At 32.8% G+C, this 14439-nt stretch overlaps 4 protein-coding genes across 4 annotated transcripts; 1 reads left to right on the plus strand and 3 right to left on the minus strand.

Annotated features, from left to right (window-relative positions):
- Positions 1-3214: 3214 nt before the first annotated feature.
- On the minus strand, positions 3215-3853 carry LOC133846065 (uncharacterized; the record flags this gene model as incomplete). The annotated part of the gene is made up of 3 exons (XM_062280789.1): positions 3788-3853; positions 3412-3729; positions 3215-3358 (listed from the first exon to the last, which is right to left on the minus strand). Coding segments are annotated over exons 1-3 (528 nt in total), but the record flags the coding sequence as incomplete, so codon positions are not given.
- Positions 3854-4833: 980 nt separating this feature from the next.
- Positions 4834-5801, minus strand: LOC133846069 (uncharacterized; the record flags this gene model as incomplete). Its single annotated transcript, XM_062280806.1, has 5 exons — positions 5779-5801; positions 5611-5672; positions 5453-5500; positions 5031-5365; positions 4834-4977 (listed from the first exon to the last, which is right to left on the minus strand). Coding segments are annotated over exons 1-5 (612 nt in total), but the record flags the coding sequence as incomplete, so codon positions are not given.
- Positions 5802-5807: 6 nt separating this feature from the next.
- On the minus strand, positions 5808-6456 carry LOC133846075 (uncharacterized). Its single transcript, XM_062280816.1, has 3 exons — positions 6391-6456; positions 6015-6332; positions 5808-5961 (listed from the first exon to the last, which is right to left on the minus strand). Exons 1-3 carry the CDS (start codon positions 6454-6456, stop codon positions 5809-5811), a joined length of 537 nt encoding a protein of 178 aa, XP_062136800.1. The 3' UTR covers position 5808.
- Positions 6457-8426: 1970 nt separating this feature from the next.
- On the plus strand, positions 8427-8964 carry LOC133846076 (uncharacterized; the record flags this gene model as incomplete). The annotated part of the gene is made up of 2 exons (XM_062280817.1): positions 8427-8753; positions 8812-8964. Coding segments are annotated over 2 exons (480 nt in total), but the record flags the coding sequence as incomplete, so codon positions are not given.
- Positions 8965-14439: the final 5475 nt, after the last annotated feature.

Raw genomic sequence — 14439 nt, forward strand, 5'->3', positions numbered from 1 at the left:
TACAGTAGTTTATGTAAAACACAAATAATAACAATCCTTTTTAATAAAATTTAGCAGCTTTTAAAACTATAAATCGATCCGTAAGTAAATTTATTTAATTGAATTAAACAAAAACCGTTGCATATTTGTGGCATCTAAAAGTAAGGTTAGTTTATTTGGTTGAACAAAAACTGTTGCATACTTTTGTGCTGCACTTGAATTTAATTCCATGAATTTACTATCCTAGTGAATGCAGTTTTTAATTAAAACCAGTAAAACTGTTCTATTAATACTACTAGTCTGACGCAATTTAATTAACATTACTCATGTCCTTTATTATGCAAATAACACAGCTTCCACAACCGAAACAGGGCGACAGCGTTTAATGCTGGCAACAATAACAACTTAATTTAAAATTCATTATAACTGACACCAACTAGTTAAACAATTGCCAGGCAGCAGCAGCAGTAGCAGCAACAGCAGCAGCAAAATGCCCAGCAACAAAGGACAATAACTAAAACACGAAGAAGCAGAACAACAAGAACAACAAAAATAGAAACAACAAACTGGGTGCGCTTGAATATTGAAATGAGTGGCGGTCGCACTTGAAATACGCAAATAAACTTCAAAGGCAAAACGCTGAAGGACTGCACGCTGAGTCCTGGCTCTGTCTCCTCCGGGCCTCCCGGTGAGCGCATAAATAACGGCAGCAAGCAGAAGCACAAGGCAGCACAACTGCTTCGCTGAGGGCATTTGGTTGGGGCTCGAGTGGCGTATACTTAATTTTATTATGAGGTGTCAAGTGGGCCGTCGACTTTGCAGCGTTGGACGCCTTTTGGCCTTTTGTTTGTGTAATTTATGTTCTTGCCATTTGGCGGCAGGTGAGCGCCTACCATCCAAAGAGGCGTGGCCCGTTCCGCCAATGGGCGTATCACTTGCCACCTGCGGTTGCTCGCGTTATATTGGCAAAATGTAAACTTCCTTTAGGCATTTGCTTTTTACCCACCGACTCCTGCATATCGTAGTTTTAAGCCTTGATTTTTATGGTTAACAGAAAGAGGAATATGCAAATGCCATCCGAAGTGTGACTGCGGCGCAGAGACAGACACAGACAGAGAGTCCTTGCTGTCTGGGTGCTGCATAAAATTAACAAGTTTTGCCGACTGCTCTCCTCCGCCCACACAAACAAAAGTTTGGCAAAAAATGTTTCATTAGAGCCACGGCCATGGCCATGGGCATGTTATTTACCAACAGCTGGCATTGCCACCGATTCTATTGCCCTCCCTCACCCACAGTGTGGCTGCTGGCTTTGTTGTGGCGTCGCGTCAAAGGTGGCGCTGTTTTATAATTGAATTCATATGCATCAATGGAAGCGGCGTCGGCAGCCACAACATTAAGCTTGGGGTTGGACTGGGATTGGGCTTCAGTTGGGGTTCGGGTTGAACTTGGATGTGGCATCCCTTAGCTGAAAAGGGAAATATTTTCAACTCGTGTGTTCGCTCTTGTCTCACTGCCATTTGGCGGCATTTCATTTAAATGGATTTTCAATTGCGGTTTGAACATTTTGCATAAATTGTTGTAATGAGTTTATATCGTTCCCGGTGCCACGACAAAGTGGCTTCGTTTGGCACTGTCCTCGCTCCGCTTCAGTTGCCTCATTTGCAATTGTCAGCTGGCTGTCAGCTCTGGCAGTTATATTGACAGTTTGCTTTTGCTGTTAATTTTAATTGTGGCATTTTGGTTTCAGTTGAGTGCTGATATTTGATGAAATTACAAATGACATTTTATTTACTAAGTATTGTGATAATGGAAACAATGCCGAAGTTGTCAATACTTCAAATCAAATAGTTTAATACGTTAACTAAACTTTATTTTAATTTTTTTGTCCTATCTGAAATTTATTTTTACTTTGCCTTCAAAAAAATGTTTGTTGGAATTAAATAGATTGATCAATAATATTCTTAAGAGTAAGTTTTACCTTGGTAACATTTAAATCCTAAAATATTTTTAATTTGTGAAACATTTTAAGACAGAAGTATACGGGTTAATTTAATTAATTTCAAAATTGAGAACAATCACAAATATATATTTTATAAATAATGAGGTTAAAAACCAAAAAAAGTACAAATCAATCATTAGACGAATGTTAAATATAATTTAATGTACTACAGGCCAAGGGAATAGGGAATCTTGCAGTCGAGAACTCTTAACTAACTAATTCTCACTTATATTTTAAATATAATAATGAAACTTAAGTACTTAAGTACTTAGCTTATTCAAGCGATAAATATAAAACTATTTTTTATTTCTGAATATTAGTAGAATTTATTAATTGTGTTAGCGGTTCAGTCGAAGCTTACGTAATGCGTGCTATACACATCAGTTGTGGAATTTTGCTCTTTTGGGTTTTTTACAAATTGAACTACAATGTGAGTAAGCATCTAACCAATTGTAAGTCTGCGATATAATTTTAGCATATTGACAGGCTGCAATCGTATTTAAGTTCACAAATGCAGTTTGTGAGTCTTACAATGAATCGTGGTTTCTTATTCACAAATGCCGTTTGCGCGCTATTAGTCGCAATAAGACGGTGTTTAACTTTAATGGAACTGTTCTGCATCCTGCTTACAACATTTCTCTCAATGGTCAAATCTTAAAAAAAGCCAATGGATACAAGCCATGGATTTTAAAGACATCCGTCGATGTCTGTCGATTTGTGAACAGGCCTTACGATCCAACAGCAATTCTTTTTTTTAATCTCTTCAAGGAGTACACTAATTTTAATCACTCTTGTCCTTATAACGTAAGTAAAAAATATAATAAATTGGCTTTAATTGTAATAATGCTTTATTCTTTATGATAGGGCACACAATTAGTTAGAGGAATGTATCCCCGTCTTGAATTATTACGATTGCCCTTTCCAAGTGGTGAATATTTAGTATCAGTGATATGGTTATTCAACAATAAGCCGCAATTTATTACAAATTTGTACTTTACGTTTACCGAAGACTATTAAAGACTTGATGTTGTTTTAAAGAAAACCCCATTTTCAATATTTATGCTTTTTTAATTTTAATAAAAATAATCGATTATTGATTTTAGATTTTTTTTTTATAATTTATTCAGGATTTATAAAATTTATAGCATTATGTTTACTAATTTAATAACGAAAACAAGCTGTTGCAACCTCGGCTATCTATAATAAAAATTGCTTTTCATATTTTTTTTATGTATCTTCTGTGAAAACAAAATATACATCTGTTTTAAATTGAGGTCTTCTATCAAATAACCAATTTATTGCTAGTAAATATTCGCCAGACGGTAAAGGCAGTTTCAATAGTTCATGACGAAGATAAAATCCTTGAACTAATTGCGAGCCCTAAGTAAATAGAAATAAATAGTCTGTTAATTAAGTGCAAGTTATGCGCTTACCATATAAGGACATGAGTGGTTAAAGTTGGAGAAATCTTTAAATAAATTAAAAATTAATTTAAAGAAGGGGCTGTTTGGCCTCTTTATATATCGACAACCATCAACAGTGACATTGAAAAGCCACGGCTTGTATCCATTGGCCTTCTTGAATACTTGTAAATGAATAAATATATCGTAAGCAGGATAAAGCACAGTTCCGTTGAAGTATAAAGTATTCACATTGCGCTTAACGGCCTTGATTCGACATTGGTGAATAAGAAACCATGATTCATTGAACGACTTACAAACGACATTTGAAAACTTGAATATAACAGCTTCCTGCAAAGGAAAGAGAAAATATTTTATTTATAATTTAAAAGCAGGTTATTGGGCTTACATTGCAACTTAGATCATAACAAATCCAATAAAAGAGGAAGACAACGGTAATTCGAGTGATACGCATAGTATGTGGCGTAAATAATCTATGAAAGCTTTCAATTGAATACAACATTTTAAATCTAATCGATTAATACAGATTTAAAATGTTGCATCACAACCTATTTAAAAAAATCCCATTTAAAAATAATTTTATATATTATATCTATCATTAAAGCTAAACGAGTTTTTAAAGACATGAACATAGCCAGACGCATGCATTTCCGACCCCATAAAGTATATATATTCTTGATCAGCGTTAACAGCCGAGACGATATAGCCATGTACATTTGTCCGTATGAACACCTAGATCTCAGAGACTATAAGAGATAGAGCTATAATTTTTTTTTCGACAGCATTTGTTATGTTTGCACGCAGATCAAATTTGTTTCAAATTTTTGCCACACCCACTTCCGGTCCCGCAAATCAATAATAACAAGTAATATTATATAACAATGGCGATTCCTTGAAATTTATGATTCCTGAAAATTTGGTTGAGATCAGATAAAATTTTTTTTAAGTCATTAAAGAAATAGTATTGTATGGGCAAAAACGCCTGCAATGTATGTATTGTATGTATGCGTATACGTAGATACATGTTCGCTTCTATATTTGTATCTGTATGCATAGAGGGTTCATAAGCAATGCGATAGCTTTGGTGGTAGAGTGCAAGCCGAGCGTGTTGTGGTGCTCGGACTCGAGCCCGCTCGGGGTACGAACTTTTTTTAACCACCCGGTCGGTGGTGCTTGAGTTCAAATCCTGATCGAGCATTTTTAATATTTTGAGATTATTACCGAAATATTTTGCTTTTATTAAAAATGCGTAGCGGGTAGCTTCCTTACTTGTTTTACTATAGATTATTTATAATTTTTTCAGATTTTATTTGTATCGCTCTGTTAAGATTATAAAAAGTATAGCATTATGTTTACAAATTTAATAATGCAATCAAGATGTTGCAACCTCAGCTACCTATAATAAAAATTGCTTTTCATATTTTTTTATGTATCTTCTGTGAAAACAAAATATACATCTGTTTTAAATTGAGGTCTTCTATCAAATAACCAATTTATTGCTAATAAATATTCGCCAGACGGTAAAGGCAGTTTCAATAGTTCATGACGAAGATAAAATCCTTGAACTAATTGCGAGCCCTAAGTAAATAGAATTAAATAGTCTGTTAATTAAGTGCAAGTTATGTGCTTACCATATAAGGACATGAGTGGTTAAAGTTGGAGAAATCTTTAAATAAATTAAAAATTAGCAGTGCGACGGGACTGTTTGGCTTCTTGATAAATCGACAACCATCAACAGTGACATTGACAAGCCATGGCTTGTATCCATTGGCCTTTTTAAATACTTGTAAGTGAACAAAAATATTGTAAGCAGGATAAAGCACAGTTCCGTTGAAGTTCAAAGTATTCACATTGCGCTTAACGGCCTTGATTCGACATTGATGGAAAAGAAACCATGATTCATTGAACGACTTACAAACGACATTTGAAAACTTGAATATAACAGCTTCCTGCAAAGGAAAGAGAAAATATTTTATTTATTATTTAAAAGCATGTTATTGGTCTTACATTGCAACTTAGATCATAACAAATCCAATAAAAGAGGAAGACAACGGTAATTCGAGTGATACGCATAGTATGTGGCGTAAATCATCTATGAAAGCTTTCCATTGAATATAACATTTTAAATCTGTATTAATCGATTCATTACAAGCTATTTAAAAAGTCCCATTAAAAATACATTTTGTATATTATATCTATCATTAAAGCTACACGAGTTTATAAAGACATGCACCCGGTCGTTGGTGCTCGAGTTCACATCCCGATCGAGAATACTTGTTTTAGATTGTTTATAATTTCTTCAGATTTTATTTGCATCGCTCTGTTAAGATTATGTTTACAAATTTAAAAATGCAATCAAGATGTTGCAACCTCAGCTACCTATAATAAAAATTGCTTTTCATATAATTTTTATGTATCTTCTGTGAAAACAAAATACACATCTGTTTTAAATTGTGGTCTTCTATCAAATAACCAAGTTATTGCTAGTAAATATTCGCCAGACGGTAAAGGAAGTTTTAATAGTTCATGACGAAGATAAAATCCTTTAACTAATTGCGAGCCCTAAGTAAATAGAATTAAATAGTTTGTTAATTAAGTGCAAGTAATGTGCTTACCATATAAGGACATGAGTGGTTAAAGTTGGAGAATTCTTTAAATAAATTAAAAATTAGCAATACGACGGGACTGTTTGGCTTCTTGATAAATCGACAACCATCAACAGTGACATTGACAAGCCATGGCTTGTATCCATTGGCCTTCTTAAACACTTGAAAGTGAGCAAAAATATCATAAGCAGGATAAAGCACAGTTCCGTTGAAGTTCAAAGTATTCACATTGCGCTTAACGGCCTTGATTCGACATTGGTGAATAAGAAACCATGATTCATTGAACGATTTACAAACGAGATTTGAAAACTTGAATATAACAGCTTCCTGCAAAGGAAAGAGAAAATATTGTATTTATAATTTAAAAGCAGGTTATTGGTCTTACATTGCAGCTTAGATTATAATAAATCCAATAAAAAAGGAAGCCAACGGTAATTCGAGCGATGCCCATAGTATGTGGTGTAAATCATTTATGAAAGCTTACAACATTTTGAATCTGTATTAAGCGCTTCATTATACAAACTATTTAAATAATCCCATTAAAAATACATTTTGCATACTATGCCTATCATTAAAACTACATGAATTCATAAAGATATGAAGATAGGCAGAAGCATGCATCTCCCACCCCATAAAGTAAATACATTCTTGATCAGCGTGAACAGCCTAGATGATATAGAAATGTCCATCTGTTTGTCTATCTGTCGGTGTGTCCATATGTACACCTAAATCTAGAAAGGTAATTCGGGTGATGCGAATATTAACATATATGGTGAAAATCATCTATGAAAGCTCTCCATTTAATACAACATTTTGAATCTGTATTAATCGATTCATTATACAACCCACTTAAACAATCCCATTAAAAATACATTTTATATTTTATGCCTATCATTAAAGATACATATGAACATAGTACAACATTGACATTGGAGCTTATTGAGCTCTTAATAAAGCACTATTTGAAATTTAAGATTTTATAATAATAAAACATACTATATAAAGTGTTAATTGCAAATGAAACAAAAATAACGAGCTTAATGGTATGCATCAGAATAACTTGAGATTGAATTGTTGCCTACATATTCAATAAAAATGTTTCATTTGTCTTAGCAAAATCATGTCAAGTATTGGTTATTATTGCTCAAAAATAATAGTAAATAGTGATTTTAGTGCATGGACTTAATAGTTTAGTATTTTTTTTGGTACACTCGATTGTATATTTTATAGGGTCGAAGGGAAACGTAACTTTGTGACGGCAGGAATGTATCTAACTGACAGAAGCATGCATCACCGACCACATTAAGTACATATGTACATTCTTGATCAGCGTGAACAGCGTAGACTCTATCTGCTGTTCTCTAAGTGCTGTTCAAAATTATAGCTCTATCTCTTAATATTATATTATATACATAAATTTGAAGCAAACTTGATCTTCGTGCAAAAAAGTGCTGTTAAAAAATTATAGCTCTATCTCTTACAGTCTCTAAGATATAGGTGTACATATGGACACACCGACAGATAGAGGCTAGATAGAGATAAAGTCTAGGCTATTCACGCTGATCAAGAATGTACTATACATATATACTTAATATACTTGGTCGGAGATGCATGCTTCTATCAGTTACATACATTCCTGCCGTCATAAAGTAATAACTATAGTATTTATAATTTCTGTTTAATGTTTTGAATCTATTTAAAATCGATAGCGGGTATCTCACAGTCGAGCCTAGTCGACCGTAGCTTTCCTACTTGTTTTAGGCTCTTTTTGGTGTGCCTTTCCTTTTTAATTGTGCTTTAAAAGTAATTTGTATTGTAAACAAATTAGAATGAAAAATTGTTACAACGATTATTTCATAATCTTGGTTGAGTTACTAACATATGCATTTATCGAACATACAATACTTTAAGCAGAATTATGAACTATTAAATGACAGTTCTTATCAATTATGACTACAACAAAAAACATAATAAAATCTTAATATTTTTTAATCTGCTATTTAGAAAATAAAAACCAATCTATAGTTGCAAAAAAAAAAAAAGAATAATAACGGAGTGATGTCCATGTCATCCACCTAATACCAGACAGAAAACATCACTATGCATTTAAAAAGCTTTCAAAATAGAATACTACAAAATAATTGCCATAAAAAGGTGTTTTTTTTAGAATATTCTGATTAATGTCAAAACTAGGCACTAATTACCGTATTGTTATTATTTGGTGTGTTGATGCGAATAATTTTTAATTTTTATCAATGCCATCCAGATTTCTGTTATTTCACATTCCGATCTGTCGCAATGCGTATTATTTTAACGTCTCTTGAAATATGTTTCTTTTTGGTATCCCTAAAGTTAAGTTATGATGTAAGTTAATGATTTTTCTTCACAAAATATTGTTAATTAATTTAATTTTTTAACTTTCTTCCGCAGCAAGCAGTTGTGTTTAAGTTTTCGAATGCAGTGTGTGAGACTTACAATGAGTCATGGTTTCTTATACACAAATGCCGAATTCGTGCTGTCAAACGTAATATAAATACTTTTAATTTTAACGGAACTGTGCTCCATCCTGCCTATGATATTTCTATTAATGGGCAACTCTTTAAGAAAGCCAATGGCTATAAGCCATGGCTCTTCAAGGCATCTATTGATGGTTGTCAATTTATCAAGAGAGCGTATAATCCAGCTGCAATACTTATTTTTAACCTCTTTAAAGAATATACAAATTTTAATCACTCATGCCCCTATAATGTAAGTATATATTATAAAATATATTCCAATCAAAAAATTCATATTTTTTTATGCAAAGGGAACTCAATTGGTTAAAGGTTTTTATCTTCGACCTGAACTGCTAAAACTTCCAATACCAAGTGGCGATTATTTGCTGTCATTGACTTGGTTATTTGATAAGAGACCACAATTTGTAACTAATATATATTTTGTATTTGAAGAGGATTTATAGTGAATATAACAATTATATTAATAATTATCTTTGTAACAATATAAATATGAAATATATGTTGAATAATTGTGGCTAGAATAAATTTGAATTAAAAAAAGAATCTGTTACTTTTATTTTAGATTGGACTATAACAAAGTTGAAATACATTATTAAGTAATTGAAATTAAAGTATTTAGTAATTTAAATTTATTATAGATAAGATAAGATAGAAAAGATTTATAATCTTTATATCGGTATTACAGGAACTAAATTATTGTCACAACTTGATAATTGTATTAATAAGGCTATGCAATATTATTTTCGCCATTATATTTGTCATTTCATTATCATTCAGATAACATTACACTAGTTAAGTTTTGCAATGTGTTTTGATAATACCAATTAATCTAACAACAACTAAATTTGTTAAATTCCTTAGGTCATTAACCATTAAATGTATTTCAATTGAAGTCTTACCTTGTAATATAATTAATGTAGTATTATTATTTTTATATCGATGTACCATTTATGACATTCGATTGAGTTAAGTATTTTATATGTATATTAAGACGGTATTTTTTTTTTTAAATAATACCGCAATATTTTCCTTTTATTAAAGACAGGCAGCGGGTATCTCCTAGTAGAGCACTCACGACTTTAGCTGTCTTGCTTATTGAAAATCAAATGTTTGGTTTAGTGTTTAATATAAAATTGATTTTTTGGAATGTGAACTTGATGAACTGTGTTGCTCAATAATCAAAGAAGAAGTAAATCGTCGTCTAAATACATATATAGAGCAATTGCAAAATGTGCGTGAATATAATATGGAAAAAATGGTATGGTTGGAAGTACACAATAAATGATTTCGATTCAAAATTTTAATCGATAGATATTGATATTTGACATTAAATAACTGTAATATTGACGTTTTCACAAAATTAAATACCCCAATAATATCGTCAAATTAATAATGGTAGCTTTCATACATCGTAGCAATTTTAGGTAAATTTTGCATATATAGTATAAAGTTTACTGTTCATATAATAATACGATCAATATTATTTCTTGGCCAGATCATAAAGTTTTCTGGTACCAATTGGTTATTGTAAAATGACTTTTGACTTCGTTCCGTTCGTAATAATAATAGCTTTATTTACCTTGTACCTCAACTGTTATGTAAGTATTAAGACTTTCTGATATTATATGAGATAAAAAATTATAATCATTTGCAAAAGGATGCTATTACCTTCAAAATGACAAATGCAGTGTGTGTCAGCTACAATAAATCCTGGGTTATTATTAATGAGTGCCGAATACGTGCTATAAGTCGGAATAAAACAATTTTTAATTTTAATGGAACTATCCTCCATCCTGCTTATAGTATAACGCAAGACATTCAACTCTTTAAGAAAGCTAACGGATACAAACCATGGATGTTTAAATTTAGTACAGATTCCTGCAAGTTTATAAATAAACCTTATCATCCAATTGCTCAGCTGATCAATAGTCTATTCTTAGAATTCTCAAACATTAACCATTCCTGTCCCTATGTGGTAAGTAGTCTAGTATTGACAAATACATATAACTGAATTATTTTTTAATAGGGTCCACAAATAATTAAGGGTTTCTACCTTCGGCACGAATTATTGCGACTTCCATTCCCAACTGGAGACTATTTATTGGCGATTAATTGGACATTTGGCCAAAAGTTACAATTCAGTACAAATGTGTATTTTGTATTTATTGAAAATTATATTGATATGTAAAAAAAAAAATTTCAACATATTTAGAAACATATTGGTGAAGGTACTTAAATTTTGAAACTGACCGTGCAAGGAAATAAATTTAATATTTGTAACGAACATTAAAATCATGCGAAACGTTCGAGCTTTTGACCGGAATTACGTACGATTTCGTATCTTGAATTTTTGAGTTGTGTATACATATTATTAAACCTTACTTCAAACAGCTATAAATATGATAAGTTTTAGAGTAAAGAAATACATATAATATTTAAAGATGATTCATAGTATCAGAGTGACATCAACACATAAAACTGAGACGTCTATTTATCTCGGATAAGTTTACAGTTATAATATACGGCAACAAATTGTCTACAAAATGTATGTAATAATGTCTGATATATGAAAAGACTAAGTTTCTGTTTTAGTTTAGAAACCCTCTTTTTTTTACATTGTTGTGAATATTAACATTATTATGAATATGAAGAACTTTGTTTTCGTTCTGCCACTGGGCGATGCGATTTATACACGCACATCTAAAAGTGCATATGGACAGCAACAATATATTCAATAAACATATATAGCATTTTCTAGAACGCAATATCGTTGCGATTATACAAATATTTTATATTAAATATTAATCCATTTTTTATTGTTTTCATGTTGAAATTTAAGTTTTTGTTTTCAATAATTATTGAATACAAAACCAACTTTTTTATAACTGAAAACATTCCAGAATTACCTTCAACATTTTGTCTAAATATAATATTTCGGTTAAATGTTTTGTGACAAGTTTAATTTAAAAATGACGGAGCTTTACAGAAGAATAAATATTCTGATGTCTGGCTTTAATTGAAATTTATATGGGCAACCTTTAATTACTATAATTTGTTGTATATATTGTTCTATTTTTTCAATCTGATTGAAAAGTAATCACTGTCATAATTGGGCAAATCCATAACAAGATCATCTACGATAAACTATGATCAATTTTTAGAAACCGTTGGGTGCCTATCCTGGTATTTTTTTTATTTTAGATATTTTGCAATTATGTTATTCATTTTCATGCTATTTATATAATCTTTAAAGTATGTTTTGTTTTTATTTTAACGAACACATGATTTTATCAGCTTCTTCACAGAATCAAAATACGATAATTATGCTTTGCACACGCAATTAAATAATGTTGGATTTGTAGATCAATTGTCAAAAAATTTCTATTGACGTGATGGTTAGTAAAGTTAGTGACTATTTTTGTGTCGGCTGTATAGTTTAAAATGCGTTTAAATATAGCTATTTTCGGAATAATGATATGTTTATTCATCATACACCTCAAGTACAATGTAAATATTAAATATTTCCTGAGAATTTATGAAATAAAATATATATTTATTTATAAAAGGATGCAATTACCTTCAAAATGACAAATGCAGTGTGTGTTAGTTACAACCAATCCTGGGTTACAATGCACGAGTGCCGAATACGTGCTATAAGTCGGAATAAAACCACATTTAACTTCAATGCAACTATTCTCCATCCTGCTTATAGTATAACGCAAGACATTCAACTCTTTAAAAAAGCCAATGGTTATAAGCCATGGTTGGTTAAGCTTAAAATAGATGCTTGCAAGTTTATAAATAAACCTTATCATCCAGTTGCTCTGCTTATCAATAATCTATTCTTAGAATTCTCAAACATTAACCATTCCTGTCCCTATGTGGTAAGTTGTCTAGGATTGATAAATATGTATAATTATATAATTATTTAACAGGGTCCACAACTAATTAAGGGTTTCTATCTACGGCACGAATTATTGCGACTTCCTCTGCCAACTGGCGATTATTTATTGGCAATCAATTGGACATTCGGTCGAAACCTACAATTCAGCACAAATGTGTATTATCAATTTGTTGAAGATTACATTAATATGTAAAAAGTATAATGATTATATTGCCAATTATTATTTAGAGCACTCGATTTATTGTGTGGCTTGTTCATAGCTTTATTAGTGTCTTTTTGTTAAGTCTCATGCATTGGTAGTAATTCTGTAAACAGATTCTACTGCTAAATGTAATGCAAAGTGTTAGGCAAAAATGATCGATGAATCCATTTTTGAATTGCAAATTTCACGACTTTTATTATTATACAGGTAAAGTTCTTATTTGTTAACCAAGCAAATGGAATTGAATTGTGTATGCATGGCTCCATTATGTCTGCGGGCAGCTGCAGGCCAGTCTAAACAGAACTTGGGCATTGTTAGTATTGGGGCCATTTTGAAATCTCTCATAAGCAAAGCATTCATTTTCCAATTATTTATTGATAAGTGTGTGCAGCCGGCAAGTAGACCATTGCAAGTGGCCTCCGTTTCGCCCCCTTCGCCAAGTCAACAGCAATAAATCTCTCATGCCCTTGCTCAGGACTCATCTGCGTTGGGGGAAACAACAACAAGGTCTGGGCCAGAGACAGAGACAGCGACAGATATAGAGACTGAGTCTGCGTCTGCATTCTCAGTGGCCGTTGTCTGGCTGCCTTACAACCTGCAGCAATGTCTGGTAGTAGTTGTTGCCGGCAAAATATTTGCATTTTCACTTTTGATTTATTATTGTCATTGCCATGTGTAAATTGCCAAAGCAAAGGTGCAAACAAGCATCAGCCACAGCCACAGCTTCGGCTCCACCTACCTTACAATACACTATACATTTATCTATCTACGTATCTATGTATGCATAGAAGTGTGTGTGTGCTGCGTTGACAAGGACACATTATGTTGGCCAAATGAATGGTAATTGCGGCACTGAAACAAGTAATTGAAGTGCAACTCAGTGAGCTACTCAAATAGATACGTTGCTTGTGGCTTACCCCAATCCCCATGGATACAGTCTTGCTGTCTCTTGATTTAGTTAGCCACACTTCGATTTGTGTACCTTTTGTTTCTCTGTTGCATTTAAAGTCTAGCTTGAAGTTGTCTTTGCCTTTTCGAACTTCATGTTCCACAAAAAGGTCATTAGAGTTGCTAATTACAAGCCCAAATTAGCCTGGCCAGAGAAAGAGCAACCTCAACTTCTACTTCAACTTTGACTCTCCAACTCCAACATTAGTTTAGAGCTCTACCTCAACTCCTGCTGCCGCCAGAACCAATTACTTCCGCTTCTATGCAATTTCCGGTTGCGAAGATTGGAGCGATGCCTAAGCAGCTTTGCAGCAAAATGTCAAACAGCGACAACTTTATATGGCCGCAAGACGAGGCAAATGGCAATATGCCATACAATAAGCGACAATGACAACGAGCATGAGAATGAGAATGAGCATGGCAAAAGGGAACGAAAGGCAGGGCAAAACGTAAGCAGATAATTACACGGCAGCCCTGGACCCGGAACTGCTGATGTCCATGGCTCGCAGACTGCGCCGAAAGCGCCAACCACAAAGTAGAAAATTACAAAATAAAAAGCCACAAGCGGAAAATTAACAGAGCAACTACAATGACAACAACGACAGTATCAACAGCCAAACGTATTTGTCAAAGATATTAACGTCTTTCTCGCATATGGCGAGCGTGTGGAGCAATGACTCAAAGTGCTCTTAAAGTCACATTCAGTTAAAGACGAATTCGATTTGGAATTGAGGCCGCAGGGGCAACAAAGAACTTTATCAAGATGCTTATCGCTCCAAATGCAAAATTCCTGTTTACCAAAAATTCCAAACAAGCAACCGACGCTTCGAGCTGAAGAAACATTTCCAACATTTTTGACTGTCT

The sequence above is a fragment of the Drosophila sulfurigaster genome, chromosome 3 (genome assembly GCF_023558435.1).
Source record: "Drosophila sulfurigaster albostrigata strain 15112-1811.04 chromosome 3, ASM2355843v2, whole genome shotgun sequence".
In the NCBI taxonomy this organism is placed as follows: domain Eukaryota; kingdom Metazoa; phylum Arthropoda; class Insecta; order Diptera; family Drosophilidae; genus Drosophila; species Drosophila sulfurigaster.